Genomic DNA, 17,724 nt, shown 5'->3' with positions numbered 1-17,724 from the left:
CTGATTCTGAAGCTGATTCTCTCACCCCTGCTGTCATGGTCAGACCTCCTTAATTTTCATAATAGTTCTTGAACAGCTGGTTTTAGCTCTGGAGGCATTATGATGACAGAGGGGGGAATCAAACTGGGGAGTCCTATTTCTCCCACCCACCAGCTCTCTTCACCCACACTCTTTTCCTAGCAACGGCTCTTTTCTGAACTCTTGGGGCCCACGACTTCCGTCCCACCTACACCAGCAGTAGCAAAATATGGGGGTGAGAGGGCTGGGGGTGCTGGGGTGCAGGAGGTGGAATGGGGAAAGAGCTTCAGGGAGGAGGCTGATGAAGCACAAAAAAGGTTCTGACCCTCCTTAGAAGAAGAGGAAACCACAAGGACTCGCCTCCTGGCTTGGGAGGCTGCCAAGAAGCTGAAGCAGAGAAGCCCCAGGTTAGAAAGCCAGGCCGTGAAGTGGAGCTGGGCTGAAGGGCAAACTCAATAGTAGATTTAGGGAAACGTTTATCAGCTAAGGGAAGGTAAGTGTAGCTTATTGCCAGTGCCACTATTTGCACAGGGCATAGTTCTCTGCTGTGGACAGACTGGAACCTTGCAAAAAGAAACCTGGATACATATTCAGTCCCTGAATCTTAGAACTTGAAGGTGGAAAGGGTCGTGTTTCTTAACTTTGACTTCATACTAGATTCATCTGGGGATCTTAAAAAAATACTAATGGCCAGGTTACTTTCTAGGTCAGTTATTCATTGTGGGTGGGACCTGTACATCAGTATTTTTAAAAAGTTGACTGGGTAATTCTACTGGGCAGCCAGAGTTGAGACCCACTGAAGGAGTCCAGTTCTGCTTGGAGCAGGAATGCCTTTTCTACAGCATCTTTGGTGGAGCCAGGACTTGACCTCAATTCTCACTTTACGGCCCATAAATTTATCCAACTTTGTTTTTTTTAAGCTTTGGGGGATGACGACTTGCATACTTTAGCTCTTGTCTACCTCGGAATTCTATGCTTCCCCTCTCACTAAATTTCAGAGAGCTTTCCCCCAGGCTTCAGGAGACCAATAGCAGCCCCTTCTCTGTGGCGTCCCTGTGTAATAAAGAGGGTATTTATATCATCGCCTTCCCAGGATTTAATTCTTTTTAAATCTTGCCAGCCTGCCTTTAAGAGGTGCAAGAAGGTAGGACAAACAGCCCCTTTGCTTTTGCTCTCTATCCTTCTCCAGATTTGCTTCCAACATTTTGACCGAACTCATTTTAAAGTGAATTAAGGACAATTCTGAGGAGCGGGGAGAATTGCAAAGGACGACTATCCAGAGTCACGTGAGGGAGGGTGGGGCGAGGTCAGAGGAAGGGGGAGGAACTTGGTGACGGTGGTACAGATCTATGGGCTGAGTTCATGGGCATGAACCTCAGTCACTTTTCGCACCAGCTGGTGGAGCCGTTGCCTTCTATCTTGCGGCTGTCTTCCTGAACCATGGCCCAGCTGCCAGTCCAGTCTTTGTTTTCCCGGAGCTACCCACCCTCCTCACCCAGATCTGCCAGCCCTGGTCATCAGCACACAGACTATAATTTGGGATGTCGTAGTCATAGAACATTCCCACTTGAGGTCCAGAGCCGGGAGATGACCCCTTCAAGGTCACACAGTGGTGAAGCCAAGGCTCCCCTTCAGTGCTCTCTCCCGATCCCTCTCTGCCCCCACTGTGGATGGGCTTCCTCAGTGAAAACCCATTTTCATTGGTCTGTGTCTGGGTTGCAATCTCTGAGGGACCCCCAATTCCCTTTCTCTCCAGACCTGGGGTATACTCCCGGGCCTGACAAAGGACCCAGCAGGGTGGACACTGAGGACGCCACAGGCCTGCAACGTGGGTGAGCTGTCCTGGCTGCTGTTCTTGACTTCAGCCAGTTTCAAGCTGGCAGAGGCCTTTTCAGAAAGAGTCCTAAGAGGGGAGTGCCCCTTCATTGCCAAGACTTCTCTGTTCTTCCTCTGACAAGTGACTGGCCCCACTCCCAGCTGCCAACTTTGCCCAGGCCCATTACAGTGACCTGCTAGGAGCCATCAGAGGGAGAGAAGGTGCCTGGGAGTCATGTGCTCACAGCAGCTGTTGCCTTTTGCTAATCAGATCCCTCCCAGTTCTGAAGCAGAAGGTTTTAGAACAACTGGGAGCAGAGGTAGTACTTGCCACTCCCAGGAGACAGGTACCCTGTGCTGTGAGCTTCCTTTGCTTCTGTGGTGCTGATAACTCTCATCTTTTGGTTGTACTGTGAGGAGGTACAGGCATTCTCTCCCTTGCAAAGTTCCTGGAGTGAACTCTCTATTCTCTAGGACTTAGGCACTTGCTGACTGTGCCTAAAGATTTGTGCATTTAATGAACTTACGGCTGTTACTTGTAAATGGGTATTGTTTGTTATATGCTGCTGCTGCCTGGCTAAAGAATTTGGCGATTACTTAATTTTTTGTGTTCAGTAAGTCAAAGTCAGACTTTCTACACTGTTTCATTTATGGAGCATTTGCCCGAATCGTAGAGAGTGACAGATCTGATCATCCTCAGGTTTGTCTTACGCAGTGGCTAAATCTGAAATTTCATTCATTCTTCGTCTCCCTCACTGTCCTCTCTGTGAACCCAACTAATAGATCATGGACGAAAAATCAAACTAATTTACCTTCAGAAAGTGAAATTCAGCAGCCTACTTTTTTTTTTAACAACAACATAGCTAAATATTTTTAAGGGCTGCTATGGTTAAGTGCTACGGCTGCTAACCAAAAGGCTGGCAGTTTGAATCTGCCAGGCATCCTTGGAAGCTCTATGGGGCAGTTCTACTCTGTCCTATAGGGTCGCTGTGAGTCAGAATCGACTCGACCGCAGTGGGTTTTTGGGTTTGATGTAAGGAGTTCCTGGGTGGAGCAAAAGCCCTCAACTATTAGCTGAAATGTTGGCAGTTTGGACCCACCCGGAGGCGCCTCAGAAGACAGTACTGGTCATCTGCTTCTGAACGGTCACAGCCTCGAAAACCCTAGGGAACAGTTCGACTCTGCACACGTGGAGTCACCGTAAGTCAGAATCAACTCGACGGCAACCACCACCACCAACGGCATGTATGATGTACATGTAATTTTAATCTTAAAATCATTTTCAGGTATAAATACGTTATGTAATAGCAGAAGCTTGACTTTAAAAATAAATCTTTCAGAATGCAAATTGAGTTGTCAAATTCTCATGCCTTTTAGTTAAAATAGTCACCCTGCCATTTCTGGAAATCTGTGGTTCTGAGTCTCTCATAGATCCTAGACTCAGTGTTTGGGCGAAACACTTATTATTTTGCTTCTATATCCTCACTCCTCTCAGCCCCAGAATCAAAATACAGTGCCAGAGAATAATTTGTTAGCACTTACTAAGTAATCAGTAATATTACTGTTCTGTTCCCAAAGTTTATCAGCACTTAAAGCACTGCACTTGAAATATCCTTATATTCAGGGATCATTAAAGCACGATGAACTAAGTTCCAGGGGACTTCTAAATGGTGCGGGTATTCAAGAATGATAATCCCTGTAAGAGCTGAAAGGTTCCTAACTTCTACTACCACTAACTGTTGTGCAGACTTAGGACAAATCTGTATAGGTACAAGAACTGAGCCCCTATAAATCTCAGTCAAGCTATAGGCTTTATAAAACTAAAAAACCAAACCTGTTGCCGTCGAGTCGATTCTAACTCATGGCAACCTTATACTTAATGTGTGGCCTATCCAAATTTTAGTAATTGTTTTATGATGAGATGATGGGAAGCTGGAGAAGCACAAAACTACTTAGTTTTGTTTTGCCTCGTTACGTCCTAAGTATTCAGAATGTTATTAATATTACACACACACACGCACACACCCACACACCTGGAGGTCCTATCAAATGCAAAATGAAAATGAAGAAAACAGGTCATTTCAATACCTTTTTATTTGAGTGTGAAACCATTTCATATCTTGCACAACTGTACAGATAAAACTATTTCCATTTTAGCTGTAGACATGATTATCACACTGAGTGGTGCGATCAAAGATTTTATTTACAGAACAATTGCTAAAACATCCGATGACATATTTCCATTTATTTCTTACCCATAGGGTAATAGGTCCACCATAATTGCTTGGTGCATTTTATAATACAGAAAGAAAACCTATGTTAATCTCTAACAAACCTCACGAATTGCTACAAATCTGACAGAAAAATGCCTACGAAAAAATTTTCCAAAAGTACAATACATTTTTTATTTCCACACATACACAGTATAGTATAAGCTCAAAGGCACAGCTTTGAATTTTTTTTTTTTTTCCTCTATCAAAGTGTCGGAAATTATTATAGTCTTATGAAGGAACCATGAAAGTCATTTTCACACTTGGTGCTTGGCAAGTAAGTTTGGTCCATTCAGTTTCACAAAGTTATTACAGCAAAGCTGAGTCTGATACTCAATGCCATAAATCCACATTCTCAAAGAACTCCAAAACCCCTCTTCTGCCTTTTGCTGACACAAGCCATTGTGCAAACTTAGGAAAAATACTTGTATGTAGAAGAACCTGTCCCCTACAAACCTCAATCAACTTAAGGCAATACAGAACAGGCCTCTTCCTTCTCTCAAGACAGTGCTTACATTCCAAGACAATGCAGGTACTTGTGACAGACACAAGCTTAACATAGCTTCCCAGCATCCCCACTTTTCCCTGGTGCTCCAGGAAGCGGTGATGACACCACCAGGAAGAAGGGAGGCGTAGAACATGTCTGAGGGTTGTTCATTGTACAGTGAGATGACAGACAGATGGTAAGGTGAATGTTCTTGGTAAATTATGTGCCCATCCAAGAACATAAACCAGATTCTGTCTCCAGTATCCATCCTTTGAGACTAAAGAGCTTTTGTCAACAGGAAGATAAGTAGCTTACTGGGAGTGGTTGCCAACACAAAGCAAAGTCATGGAACAGAAGGAAAAGGCACAGATTGGCCTGCCCAAGATAGTGCTCTATAGAAACAGTCAAGTCTGGCTTGGCTACAGAAACCCAATCCCACTGACTTTTAGTGAGCCCTGTTTCTGAACTAAAGTTTATTTGCCTCACATTGAATCCCAGCTTCACGTTCATTTAGGAAAATGGACGCCTAGGAATAGTCCATGAGTTAACGATGTGTAGAGATAAAAGTCTTCTGGGGGTGGGTGTTGGGTTTATTATTATTATTAATAATTATTATTAATATTAAATATGGATTCCTATGATAGCAGTCACTTAGCCCATCCTGTGGAGGCCTCTCCGTTGATGTAAGCAAAGCCAGGAAAGTGTTGCATGTGCTCGTACTCAGAATTCCTGCGCGTGGTCAGGGGTGTGTACATGTCACTAGAGTTTCCATACCTCGTGGAATGCACAGACGGGCTTGTGTAGCAGGTGTTGGCTGTGGGCACCTCTGGCCATCGGGGAGTAACTGGGGTAGGATGTAGTCTGGGAGTACTGCTCATCAAACAAGGTTCCATCCGGGAAGTGGGGCTATTAAAAGGGTACTTGTTGAGGGGAAAGAAAGTCCACAAAGTTAAAATTAGCTTGATGTTGCACATACACACTATCAGTCACGTTCATCAATCATGTCTTAAGGTGCTATTAATGAGAGTTGATGGGAGAAAATCAATGAGCTTCTGCAAGACTGAACCTTGATCGAGGAAAGCAATCAAGAGCAGAAATGCAAAGGATTTCTGAGCCAGAGTTGGGCTGGTGCTCACTCAAGCAGCAATATTGGCTTTGTGCTCCTAATCAGGAATGTCTTGGGAAATCAAACCCAAAAGAAGAAATAGCCCAGTAGAAATACAGAAGAATGTGTATACGTGTGTGTGTGCGCATGCATGCACACACACGGGTGCAAGCATGTCCAGGTGGATATGGATAGGTGGTTGTGAGTCTTATAGTTAATTATGGAGATGTGATAGGTCCCACTCCATCGACTCAACGGAACAGTACTGCCAAATTAAACACAATGGCATTATTAAAAATAGCGTTTTACAGATGAGTACAATTATGAACTGCTGCCTAAAAGCAGGCTTTTGAAGAGGAAGCAAGTCAACAGACTTGAAGGTTATTATTAGTGCCTATCACTTAGAGAACATATTTCTTTTTAGTTCACAGTCACTGAAGTCCTGGAAGATACACAAATAGGAAATGGTAAATTATTGGGCTAGATGTGAATGTGGAGGAAGGAGCCAAGATAAGTCAGTTGAAAGGGGGAGAGAGGGGTTCTTTCGTGCAGGTCCAAAGAACAGGTGTTAGTAGCCCCAAGAAGAGAGCAAGCAGTTCTAGAAAGGATTAGGAATATGAGAAGTGCTTCTGAGGTGCTGCTTCTTTTACATTCTTTTCTGTTACCCAGACAGCTATGCAAATGAACCCCTTGTGGTACAATCAGAGCAAAGGAAGAAGAGGAGCTGTGGACTCCCTTTGAGACCTCCTAGTCTGCAGGCCAGTCAGCACAAAGATATCCTTGCTGTGCTAAGGGCCACCCCGCAAGGAGGGGAGCCAATCAACAAGGACAGGCCACGAGCAGGGGAGAAGAGTGTGTGTGTGAGTGTGTGAATTCTTCTGCTCCCCATCTGTCTTCCCTGACAGTTGGAGAGTGGAGCCCTGAGGGATTAGGTGGGAGGGTGCCTCCTGTGAGGGAGACAGACAGGCTGAAGCCTAGACAGCAGAGAAAGGGGTAATGACAACAATGGATGTTCCCTGTGCTCCAGGTGGCCAAGGGGAACTGCTCTGCGTCTTTGAGTGGAGCCCAAAGGGCACAGGGAAAGGCTGTCAGGCCTGAGGCATGCCAGGAAAACTAGCTATTCATAGGTCAGGAAAGAGGGACCCAATCTCTAGTAGTGAGGGTTGTTTTTTCCCAGATAGGACAGCATGCCTTACATGGCAAAGTGCCTTACAAGTCAAAAAAGAAAAAAGCCAGGAAGGAGGGAGAAGGGTGTAGGTGGTATCTGGGAATTCAAGAGAGAAGGCACCAAGGGCTGTTGCCAAGGAGACTATGGACAAGCACACTGAGGCTTTCATAACCCCTAAGTCAGCTCAGAAGCACTTCAGTGGATCCCATGTGCTATGCCCTAGAGGAAGCTATAGGATGCTCTTTATGGGACAGCTGTGGCAGGCCCTCAGACCTGAGCAGTGGGATTCCTGTCCAGGGCCTGCTCTAAATTGTAAGGAGACCATGCTAATACTGAGTCCTGACCAAGAAAAAGATCCCAGATGTATTAAACAGATTACATTAATATTAATTATTACAAGTTGCATCCCCCTTCTGATATTCTCTAAAGTCAGCTTCCCCGGGCACATGCCCTCTCAGCCCGTGCCACTCTCCCTGGCACAGAAGCCTCCTTTCTGGTCCTATAACCTGCCAAGCTGGTTTCCCTTTCAGGGCATTTTGCCCTACCTGTTCCCTCTCCCTGGTGCCCTTCCCACCACCGCTAGTCCCAGCTCCTTGCATGCCTGACCTGACTTTTTATCATTCTTCAGGTCTCAGCTCAAATACCACCGCCTCAGTGAGACTTCCCTTGTACATTCTATCTCAAGAAACTAAACACTCCACCCTTCACCAGACTCTAAGGTTCTTATTAGTGCCTGTCATTCAGGGAACTTGTTTCTTTTTAGTTCACATTCACGGAAGTCCTGGAAGATGCACAAGTAGAAAATGGTAACCCAGACCCTAACCCTAACCCGCTTCCCTCAGGTCAGGATCACACCATCCTGCTTGGTAGCTGTCTCCTTCCACTAGCTTATATTCATAAGCTTCTGACAGGGCTTGGTCATGCTCACCGCCATATTCCCCATATCTGGAATGGCGCCTGGCACCAAGCAGGTGCTAAATAACTATTTGGCGAATAAATATTGGAATGTTACCACTAGAAAGAAGCTTACCAGTACCAGTGCCTATTGAGTCTATTCCAACTCATGGTGACCCCTTGTGTGTCAGAGTAGAACTATGCTCCATAGGGTTTCCCATGGCTGAGTTTTTGGAAATAGATTGCCAGGCCTTTCTTCTGAGGTACTTCTGGGTGGATTCTAACCTCCAACCTTTCAGTTAGCACAGTAACCTTTTGTAGTACCCAGGGGCTCCAAAACGAAGCTTAGGTATTTTGTAATCCAATCCTGTGTTGTATAGATCAAAACACTAGGTCCCATGAGGTAAAATGTCCTGTCCAAAGTCACATAGCAAATGAGTGGAAGAGCTGGCACAAGAACCCAGTCCCACAGCAGCACTTTTTCTCCATATCAGTCTGACTGATACAAACTAGACATGACCTGTTGTTGTGGTTAGGTACCGTAGAGTCGATTTCGACTCACAGTGACCCTATGTGAAAGTAGAACTGCCTCACAGGATTTTCTAGGCTGTAGTCTTTACAGTAACAGATCACCAGGTCTTTCTCCTGTGGAGCTGCTGGGTGGGTGCCTACCTTTCGGTTAGCAGCTGAGCACTTAACTGTTGGCCACCAGGGCTCCTTAGGCATGACCTAAATTACGGAGAGGAAGAAGAGCACTTCTTTTTCTTTTTGGAGACCCAGCCTACTAAACTTTAGTCTCTGTCACTCTTCCTTCATTAAGCTCCCTCCTCCCCGTTTTAGGAATCTGACCTACCCCGAAACTGCTGCTTCTGACAGAGTCCTCACTTGGCTTGCCTTGTATAGGTAAGATGTCACAGTATGGACTTGGTGCTTCCTTGCCATAGAAAGAGAGTGTGGCTTTTGTGCCTAGTCAAGGACCCTCGATGCAGCTGTGCCCAGGGGCTGTGTCACAGGCTCAAAAGAGTAATTGCCTGGAAATGAGACCAGCTCAAAATATCTTCAATGTGACAATAAAATTCTGTTAGCACAGAATCCGGCATGGAAAAGTCTGTCCTGTTAGGTCAGCTAATTGCAAATGAGTCAGTGACTTGTTTTCCCCAGTGGTGAAGAGACCATTGAGAGAGAGAGATGGCTGAAGTACTTGCTGGCCTTGGCCTGGTGATTAACACCACCAATGAAGCTTCTATTTAGTCTGGCCAGAGTGGGCTGAGGCTGGCCCGTGGCACCAACCTCACTTTTCACACTTCACATCCGGTTTCATGTACAGTCCTTCAGCATGCTGGGTGCAAACCTTGGGGTCCAGAGAGCTCAGCCCGGAATAAAGGCACTTTTTGTTGAGGACCCACAGCAGGAAGTTAGCACTCTCTGGGTCAGATCACATGCTGTTGATACTGATGTTTAGATGGAGAAAAGTCATCAGTTCCTACCCCTAGAGAGAGGTGCATGCAGTGTTACGTGTGTGTGGTATGAGGTGTGTGGTGTCTGTGTGTGTGTGTGTGTATAGTCAAAGGTTTCTTCCTGTGACTATGGCTTATGTCCATCTCAGCTGGGACTGACTCTGGGCCTCTTTGGAACCATAATAGGAAGTTCCATTTTAAGAAACAACTCCCCACACCAACGGCTGACTTCCCTACACTTGGACAAGGAAGAATGAACCCTTTATCCCTGACCCTTGCCCAGTGGGCTGTTACTTGGGCAAGGGGTGAAAGGTGGCCCAGTTAGGGACACAAACTGTTTTCCTCTGAAAGGCGGCTCTCACCGCACCCGAGGTACTGCCACTGGGCTTCCCCCAGGCAGGCTTCCTCTTAGCCCTTTCTGGAACAGGAAGTAGCCCCTCTCCCAAAAAAATCTTTGTCAGAGAATCCACTCTGTTGAGCTTTTAGGGTCAGGATTAATTGAGGTATTACGTGTGAAACACTTAGAACTCTTAGTATTCCAAATGTGTTAGCTATTATGAATATTCTTCTCAGATTCACAGGATCATGGGCCACTAATGATGGGAAGAGCCTTGGTGATTCATCGTTTGGTTTGAGCCCCTCGGTTTACAGATGACGGAACTGAGGTCAAAAGAGGGGAGATGACCTCTTGGAGGTCTCACATCAACTTAGTATCAGAAGAAGGACTACAGAACAGGCTTCCCAACTCCCGGTCCACGGCTAGCTCCATAATATCGGTCTGTTTATTTAATCTATTCATCCATTTAACTGAAAAGCTTTTACTGAGTACCCACTAAGGGACAAGCCCTGTGCTATGCGCTCGGTGCTGAGAATATCATGGCGAGAAGCAAAGGACTCGATTCCTGCCTTCAGAGCTGTAACTGTGGTGTTACAAGATGATAACGATATGTAACAACTAGAGTGAACTAGGAGCCAGGCCCCGTTCTAACCTTTATTAATTTTCTTAACCCTCAAAACAGTCCTATGAAATAGGTACTATATAATTATCCCCATTTTTCAGATGAGGAAATCGAGGCACAGAACTACTCAGAGGCAGAGCTGGGATTTGAACCCAGCTGAACTCTACAGTCAGAGGTTTTACACCACTCTGGTGGACTGATTTTTATTCCTTTTTGCCCAGGATGCTATCCCAAAGTGGAGCACCCTACAGAACTCTGTAGCTGTCATTGAGTCTCTGAGGTTGAGGACCCATAGGCCCCAGGCTGGTTTGAGCCTAGCAGCTAGAGATTCTATGAGATCTATGTGATTGGCTGGCAAGGCTGAGCCTTGGCCATAGAGATAAAAATGAAAGAATAGCTTATTTTCTTCTGGTTTACTAAAAGTGCATGTCTAGTTACACAGCTTCTGGTTGACCAAATGGTTTTCGAGCCTGAGGGCCCCAGCTCACATTCATGGCTGCTGACAGAGTAGAGGCTCCAAGAACACAGGTTGAATGTGCTTCAGAGGTATTCTGCACCATGTATTTGGTCTGGTTTGTTTTCTGTTTTTGGTCAGGGCGTGGGAATGGGGAGCCTGGGAAGGGGCAGCTGACACCATCCCTTGTTCAGTTACTTTGATGTGAACAAGGGCAGCAGAGTTGCAAGAAGAGTGTTTTTCTGAAATAATTCAAACCTGACACTGTGAAACCTCATTCATCTGGACTCACTAATTCAGAAATCATGAGAACTCAGGCAGGGTTGGGAGGTTTACCTTCGTGTTACCCAGGAAGAAAGCATGTGTTCTGCAAGTAAGTAGCATAAACAAGGGCATGCCATACTTCCATGTCCAAAGACAGGTGATATAAAATTATTTTGAGCATTTAACTGGTGTGATGCCTACAGTAACTGCACGGCCTGGATGTAGGGCATCCATTCTCCAAGGCAAGCCGGTCGAGCACTTATTTGCAGACATTAGTTTCAGTAACTCTGGTGCTGATGACCTACTGCATTTCCTTTACCGTATTCTGTGATTGAGATTTCTCTTCAATTCAGACTGACCTTTTCCCCAGTGACTCTCATACAGAGAAATACGATATTCAGTACCCTGGTTTGGAACAGCTTGACTTCTGCCCTGGAAAGCTGAAACTAATTAGCTCTGCAGTGGATTTTCTCCTATATGCTCACCCTTAAGCCAACATGCCAATAAAGGAAAGAAACAAGGCATTTTGCATGGTGATCCTTTAGTCATTTGAAACTTACTGAGACTAGTGGCAGTAACCTCTTCAGTTTACCTCCCACCCTCCTAAACACATACCTGGATAGTATTCAGTGCCAAGGACATGGGGCTTAGAGTTGGAGAATTTGCACGAGTCTGTTTTGCCACTTGGCGGATGTAGGATCTGGGGCATATTACCTTCTGAACCTGTTTCCTCAACTTTAAAAACAGGAGAAAAATGCCTTCTTCACAATGTTGTCACGAGAACCAAACGAGTCCGTGTATTTCAAAGTGCCTAGAACAGTGCTTGACGCTTACATGTTAATGAAAAATAAGACAAAGGATGCTTTGTCTTTAACCCCTTGCCTGTTGCTGTTGAGTCGGTTCCGACTCACAGCAGGCTTATAGGACAGAGTAGAACTGCCCCATAGGATTTCCAAAGAGTGGCTGGTGGATTCGAACTGCTGACCTTTTGGTTAGCAGCCAAACTCTTACCCACTACGCCACCAGGGCTCCACTTTGTATTTAGACAGTACTTTTCCCAAAAGAGGTACGTTTTGAGCACTGACCTCACTGTCTCCCTGAGTCTAGGCGCCATATAATTAACTTCTCCCTACCCGTCTTTGCGGGTCCCCACCCGTCTTTGCAAATGGGAACTAAGGCATAAACCATGAAGTGCAGAGAGTGCGTGTGTGTTAGGGGAAATATCAAAGGATCATGTCTAAAGGCCACAGGGCATGGCGGTGAAGAGGCCAGCTGAGGACCCTCCTGCCTCTCGCACGAAGTCTGGATTCAGAAGGCTCCCTGATGGGATTTCATTCAGTCTACTGAGGCCAGCCATTACATGATTGCGTTCCAGTTGGGAACAGCTGTGGCTTCCATAGCAGAGGCTGCAGGCCTATCTTTGATTTTCTAGGGATGACACAGAGCTTTAGAAGACCTTGGTTTCTTTTTATGGCAGTGGCTTAAAAAAATCACCCCAGAAAGCCAGCTTCTGGGAATTCCTGAGGAAGGGTGAGGAAGTAAAGAAAGAGGGAAGATAGTGCCAGCTGATGTGGCTTTCGTGCTCCGTCTTAGTTTGATCTCTCTAGAATATTGGCTCCCACTGGAGGATAAGCTTTTCAAAAGCCAGCATGCTGTCTGTCTCATTCTCTGGTGTATTTCTGGAAGCTGGATCACTGCTTGCCACAGACTGGCACCCAATGATCATTTGAGGAATGGATGGATGGATGGGTAGATGGGTAGATGGATGGATGAGCTGCGTAGACTGTGTTAAGTGTGACCCAGCCCAGAAGAGGAGTTCTAAGTCAAGAGATCACAGAGAGGAGCACAGACTCTACTCCCAAGAGACGCACTGCCTACGGAACTGGCATGTCTGTATGATGTAGTTGGAGACCTTTAATGAATGCCCTAGGTGATGATTTAGTGGAGTCAACTTTGTGGCCTGTCTGGGGAGTATACCAGGGCTCCCCTTGGTATTGCAGATGGAAATCAAAACAGACGCCTGTTTGCCCCCAGTGCCTGGTGTGTTGTGGGTACATTCTCCTTGGTATCCTCCCTCCAAGGTACTGAGGGAGCTGATGTAATTGTGGCCTCCACTCTAGCTTAGGTCCTGCCATCTCTCTCCTAGACATGTGCAAGTGCTTTGTAGCAGAGCTCCCTGCTGCCACCTGCTCCCCTTTCTAGTTCATCCTATGATTGCCATAAGAGCATGCTGTGTTAAGCATAGCTCTGAGCTGGCCACTGCTTGGCTCAAAAACCTTGCATGCTGCCCTGCGCGTGCAAAATGGCATGAGTGTGCCTGGCACACCACAGTGTTCTATTTATACTGACCCTCCTCCCATTTATTCTCTTAATAAACACTTACTGCATGCCTGCATATGAGAGGTGACAGAGGGGGGTGCTTACAAGCCTGGACAGGGTCACACTGCCTGGGTTCAAATCCTTGGGCAAGTTATGGAACCTCCCTGAGCCTAACTTCCTCTTCTGCAAGGGTTACTGTGAGGTTGTGGAAAATGCTCAGCACAGAGCCTGGCACGTGGCAAACGCTCACTAAAAGTTCGATCTGCTTTTCTGATAGGTGCCATGTCCTGTAACCTGGGGATGCTAGACTTAATCTTTGCCTTCAAGCATCTTGCAGCTTCCTGCAGGAGTCAGGCCCAAAAAGTCCGTGATGGTAGCAGGGTGTGTGAAGCGCTACCAGTACAGGAAAGCCCAGGAGGCCATGGGAGGAATGAGGAGTGCCACCTAATAAAGTCCTCCAGAAGGAAGGGGGTGGTGTCGGGAAATGCCACGGAGACGGTGAAATGTTTGTCCTGCACGACAAGCAGAAGAGGTTGCGGAAGAGAGTCCCAGGTAGAGGGAACAGCATCTGCAAAGACGGGGGAACTTGGTACCTGCAGGGGAACTGCATGTGGGTTGGCATGGCTGGGGCAAAGAGTGGGAGCCAAGCGGACAGTCCAGAAAAGCAGGTAGAGGTGATGGTAATGATTCTTGAGGGACATGCTAAGGAATTGAACTTGGCCCTGAAAGCAATAGGGAGCCAGTGAGGGAGAGTGACACGGCCAGAAGTCACTCCCCCCAAAGATTCCTCCAGCTGCAGTGTAGCAGGTAGACCAGAGACGGGGCAAGTTTAGAGACATGAAGGCCAACTGGAGGGCTTCTGTCCTCTTCTAGGTTAGAAGTGATAAAGGCCTTAGCTGAGGCTCAGAGACATTTAGGATGCAGAACTGAATGGCACTGGTGACCAGTTATATTTGGGGGCTAATGTACAGGAAAAGTGTCCAAGACAAATAGAATGGCCAGAGCTGGTGTGACAGATGCAACCACAACTTCCATTCATCACAGGCCATTACGTTTGTTAGCAAGGCACCAGAGGAGACCTGTGGCCTAAGCGTGATCTGATAAAAGGTCCGTTTCAGGAGGCGGCTTCTGGTAAGATTATATGTGTTGGGTGGACTCACAAGGAACAGACGTGGAGGACTGAGAGAGCAGTTAGAACGATACCAAGATAATCGTCCTGACAGGACTTGATGAGGGTTTGCACCAGGAGGATGGTGGTTGAAAAGGAGAAAAAAGGTCCAATCTGAGGGTGGCTGCCCAAAAAAAAGGCAACAGGCATTGTGACTGACTAGCTCCTGAGATTAGAGGGGTGAAGGAGAGGAGGGAAAAAAAAAAGAGCACTGTTTAGCACCCAGGTGCATGAGAAGTGGAACAGGAACCCTGGGTGAGCGCTTACTATGGGCCAGCCCCGGGAGAGTAGAAATGGCACGGATAAAAATATCATCCTTTCCTTGGTGGCACACAGGCTGCACACACAGTACACAGAAGGTACTTATTAATGCTGTTAAATTGCCAGGACTTGGTGTCAAGCACTCCAAGGCCTGAGCAGGCAAGCAGGACCACCAACTCACCTGTGCAGAGCTCCTGTGGTAAGGGGAGTAGTGGAGTGGCCCAGAGATGGCTGTGTCGTGAGGCAGGGCGGGATACTGGCTCTGCATTGGGTGAGGATGCTGGTTGCCATAGCTCCCATAGTTATAGCTTCCCGTGTATCTAAAAGGCATCAAGCACATTGCATTTTGTGAGTAACAGCAGGGAGAACAAATCAGTTTGCACCTTTAAAAATCAACCTCGTCTGTTATTTTTTTCCTTTCTTTTCTTTTTTTTCATTTTTCTCCTTTCTTAAGCCCTGTCTACTTTTGATATTTACCTTCTCTTCTCTGTGGCTCTGTTGGGCCAAGTCTTTGATCCCAGGTTGATTTCCTTCTCCCCTCAGCATACTCTGAGCACAGCTCCCTCCCTCACCACCCAGCGGGAGCTCAGGGAATACTGGGTAGCCCTGAGCAAAACATAATTAACCATGGAAACCTCTGGTCCTGTGGTGTTAAAAGGCCCCATTCTGTATCCTGAAGTCAAATGAGAGAAAACAAAGTTACTTTGGGATTTCTGCTTTCTTATTATGCAGGCCTCTGCTTCTCCATTATGGGGAAGAATGCCATGTGTTTCTGTAAACTCTCTCCTGGGGAAAGTGCCATGGCATGGGTTGATCCACCAATTACTAGCTCTGTGACCTTGGGCTACTCACAACCTTGTTTCTCACATCTGTGAAAATACTGCACATGTTTATTCTAGGGACAAGCCCTGGTAGTACAACGGTTAAGCACCTGGCTGCTAACTGAAAGGTTGGCAGTTCGAACCCACCACCCGCTCTGCAGGAGAAAGATGTGGCAGCCTGCTTCTGTAAAGATTTACAGCCTTGGAAACCTTATGAGGCAGTTCTACTCTGTCCTACAGGATCTCTATGAGTCGGGATCGACTCGATGGCAGTGGGTTTTGGGTTATTATCAGTGTTCTTCTTGATAACTTTACAGCAAAGATGCTGACCTATGACCCCACATGGGTGTCTATTCTGCCATTCCTGCAGAACCAAAAAGCTCTCTGAAACCATTTTCAAAATCCATCCTAAATGTGTGGGAAAATAAAAATGCCCCCTGCGGAAAGAACGGCTGCCCTATTGACAGCTTGGAGGCAGCGGAACCTGTGGCAACGCGTCCATAGCCAGGCCTGCGCCCTCCTTCAGTGTCAGCACCTGGCCTCATTGTGCTGGCCACCTGTGTTTGCAAGGGCCCCTGGGAGGTCCTCCTTCCATCCTCCTGTGACCTGACAGGCCCGCCTGTTGGAAGCTGGCTTGTGAGTGCCTGCAGATGAGGATCACTGGGCCCTCACGGCGGAGCCACATTCTTGAGAACAGGGGCCCTTTGAAACAGCACAAGCCTTTTTAGAGCACTGCGTACTAGACATCTTTAGTGTCTTTTGATAAAGAGAATAAAAAAAAAGTAAGAGTAAAAAGTTACTGTGAGTCAGGTAGAACTTTTCAATGGATTTGCGATTTGTTCATCACAGAAACATTACTATGTAATTTTTTTTTTTTTAAATACAGGAAAAACAAATGAGTTGTTTATTCAGGGTACAAAGCACCACTAAACCCCATTAACAGCTGCAGCCTTCCAGGGACCTCCAGCCCTCAGGTTGGGAACCCCTGCACCAAACGGAGTCATAGAAGACTAAGACCTACGATCAAGGCTTCAAAGTGGACAAAGAGCCCTCCAGGGAGGACTGCTGAGAGGGAACTTTGTACTGAGGCTTTAAAGGAGTGAGGAGGAGAGAACGTGGGCTTTGGAGTCAGAGACCTTCAGTTTGGTCTGGGCCCCACCATCTACCAGCTGTGTGACCTCAGGCAACTTAAGTTAATCAACCTAGTCTCAATTTCCTCATCTGTAAAATGGGGTTGCTAACACAGACCTCAGAGCCCTGGTGGCACAGTTGTTAAGAGCTACAGCGAGCTATGGCAGCTAACCAAAAGGTCAGCAGTTCTAATCCACCTGCTGCTCCTTGGAAACCCTACGGGGCAGTTCTACTTTGTCCTACAGGGTCATTATGAGTCAGGATGACTCGACGGCATATGACAACAACAACACTGACCTGACATGGTTGTTGTAGGGCTCATGCGGCAGTGACACACGGTACAGTGCTGAGAACCCAGTGGACAAAGGATAGCGTTCTCCCTGTCCTTGGAGAAAACAACTGCTGAGCAAATCAAATTTAAAAGTAGGGCAACATCCCAGCAAGGTCACCTACCCGTGCTCCTCTCTGTGGGGATATACTGGTATCCTGTGTGTGACGGAGGAAGAAGGCACATGCGTACTTCTCATACAGGGCAGCTGTTGGGAGTTTTCAGCTGGGGACCCAGCAGCCGTCGTCACTGTGTACGTTAGGGACCACGTGTATGACTGCATCGCTCCTGCAGAGACACATGGAGATGTATCAGTCACTAGCACAGTTCTTGGACCCCAGACTCTCCCTTGGGACCCTTTAGTGGCTTCCCATTGTTCTGAAGCTAAAGGTCAAAATCTTGAGTATAAGACCTGTGTCTCTGGCCTCACTGACCTTACCAGAGCCATCCTCCCCGACTCCCTCTTTTTAGTCTGTCTGATCCAGCAATAACATCCTTCCTTCATTTTCTCTAGGGTATCATTATTTTCAACACGACAGGGCCTTTGCACATGCTGTTTCTGCTGCCTGGAACCTTCACTCTTCCCTTAAGACCGAATTGTTCTGCACAGCTCAATCCAGAAAAGCTGTCCCCTAACACCAGACTAGATCATATCCGTCACTGAACTGTCAGCCTTCATGGCTCCTATTGCAATTTGTAATCCTACGCCTGTCAGTGAACGTTATTTATTATTTGATTAATGGCTATCCCCCCACCAGTGGATCCCTAGTGCTTAGCACAGAGCTTGGCAGGCAAAGGCTCTCAA

The 17,724-nt window shown here is 46.7% G+C and overlaps 1 protein-coding gene across 1 annotated transcript in view; it reads right to left on the bottom strand.

Annotated features, from left to right (window-relative positions):
* Positions 1–5,237: 5,237 nt before the first annotated feature.
* RFX4 (regulatory factor X4) overlaps positions 5,238–17,724 on the bottom strand; it is a 195,785-nt gene continuing 183,298 nt past the window's right edge. Inside the window, exons 17-19 of the mRNA XM_049884974.1 lie at positions 17,045–17,207; positions 14,821–14,959; positions 5,238–5,510 (exon numbers count right to left, since the gene is read on the bottom strand). Coding sequence (XP_049740931.1) covers positions 5,238–5,510; positions 14,821–14,959; positions 17,045–17,207 — 575 coding nt within the window. The remainder of the gene's footprint in view (positions 5,511–14,820; positions 14,960–17,044; positions 17,208–17,724) is intronic.

The sequence above is a fragment of the Elephas maximus genome, chromosome 4 (assembly GCF_024166365.1).
Source record: "Elephas maximus indicus isolate mEleMax1 chromosome 4, mEleMax1 primary haplotype, whole genome shotgun sequence".
NCBI classification, from domain to species: Eukaryota; Metazoa; Chordata; class Mammalia; order Proboscidea; family Elephantidae; genus Elephas; species Elephas maximus.
This window is presented reverse-complemented; position numbering and strand designations above follow the sequence as displayed.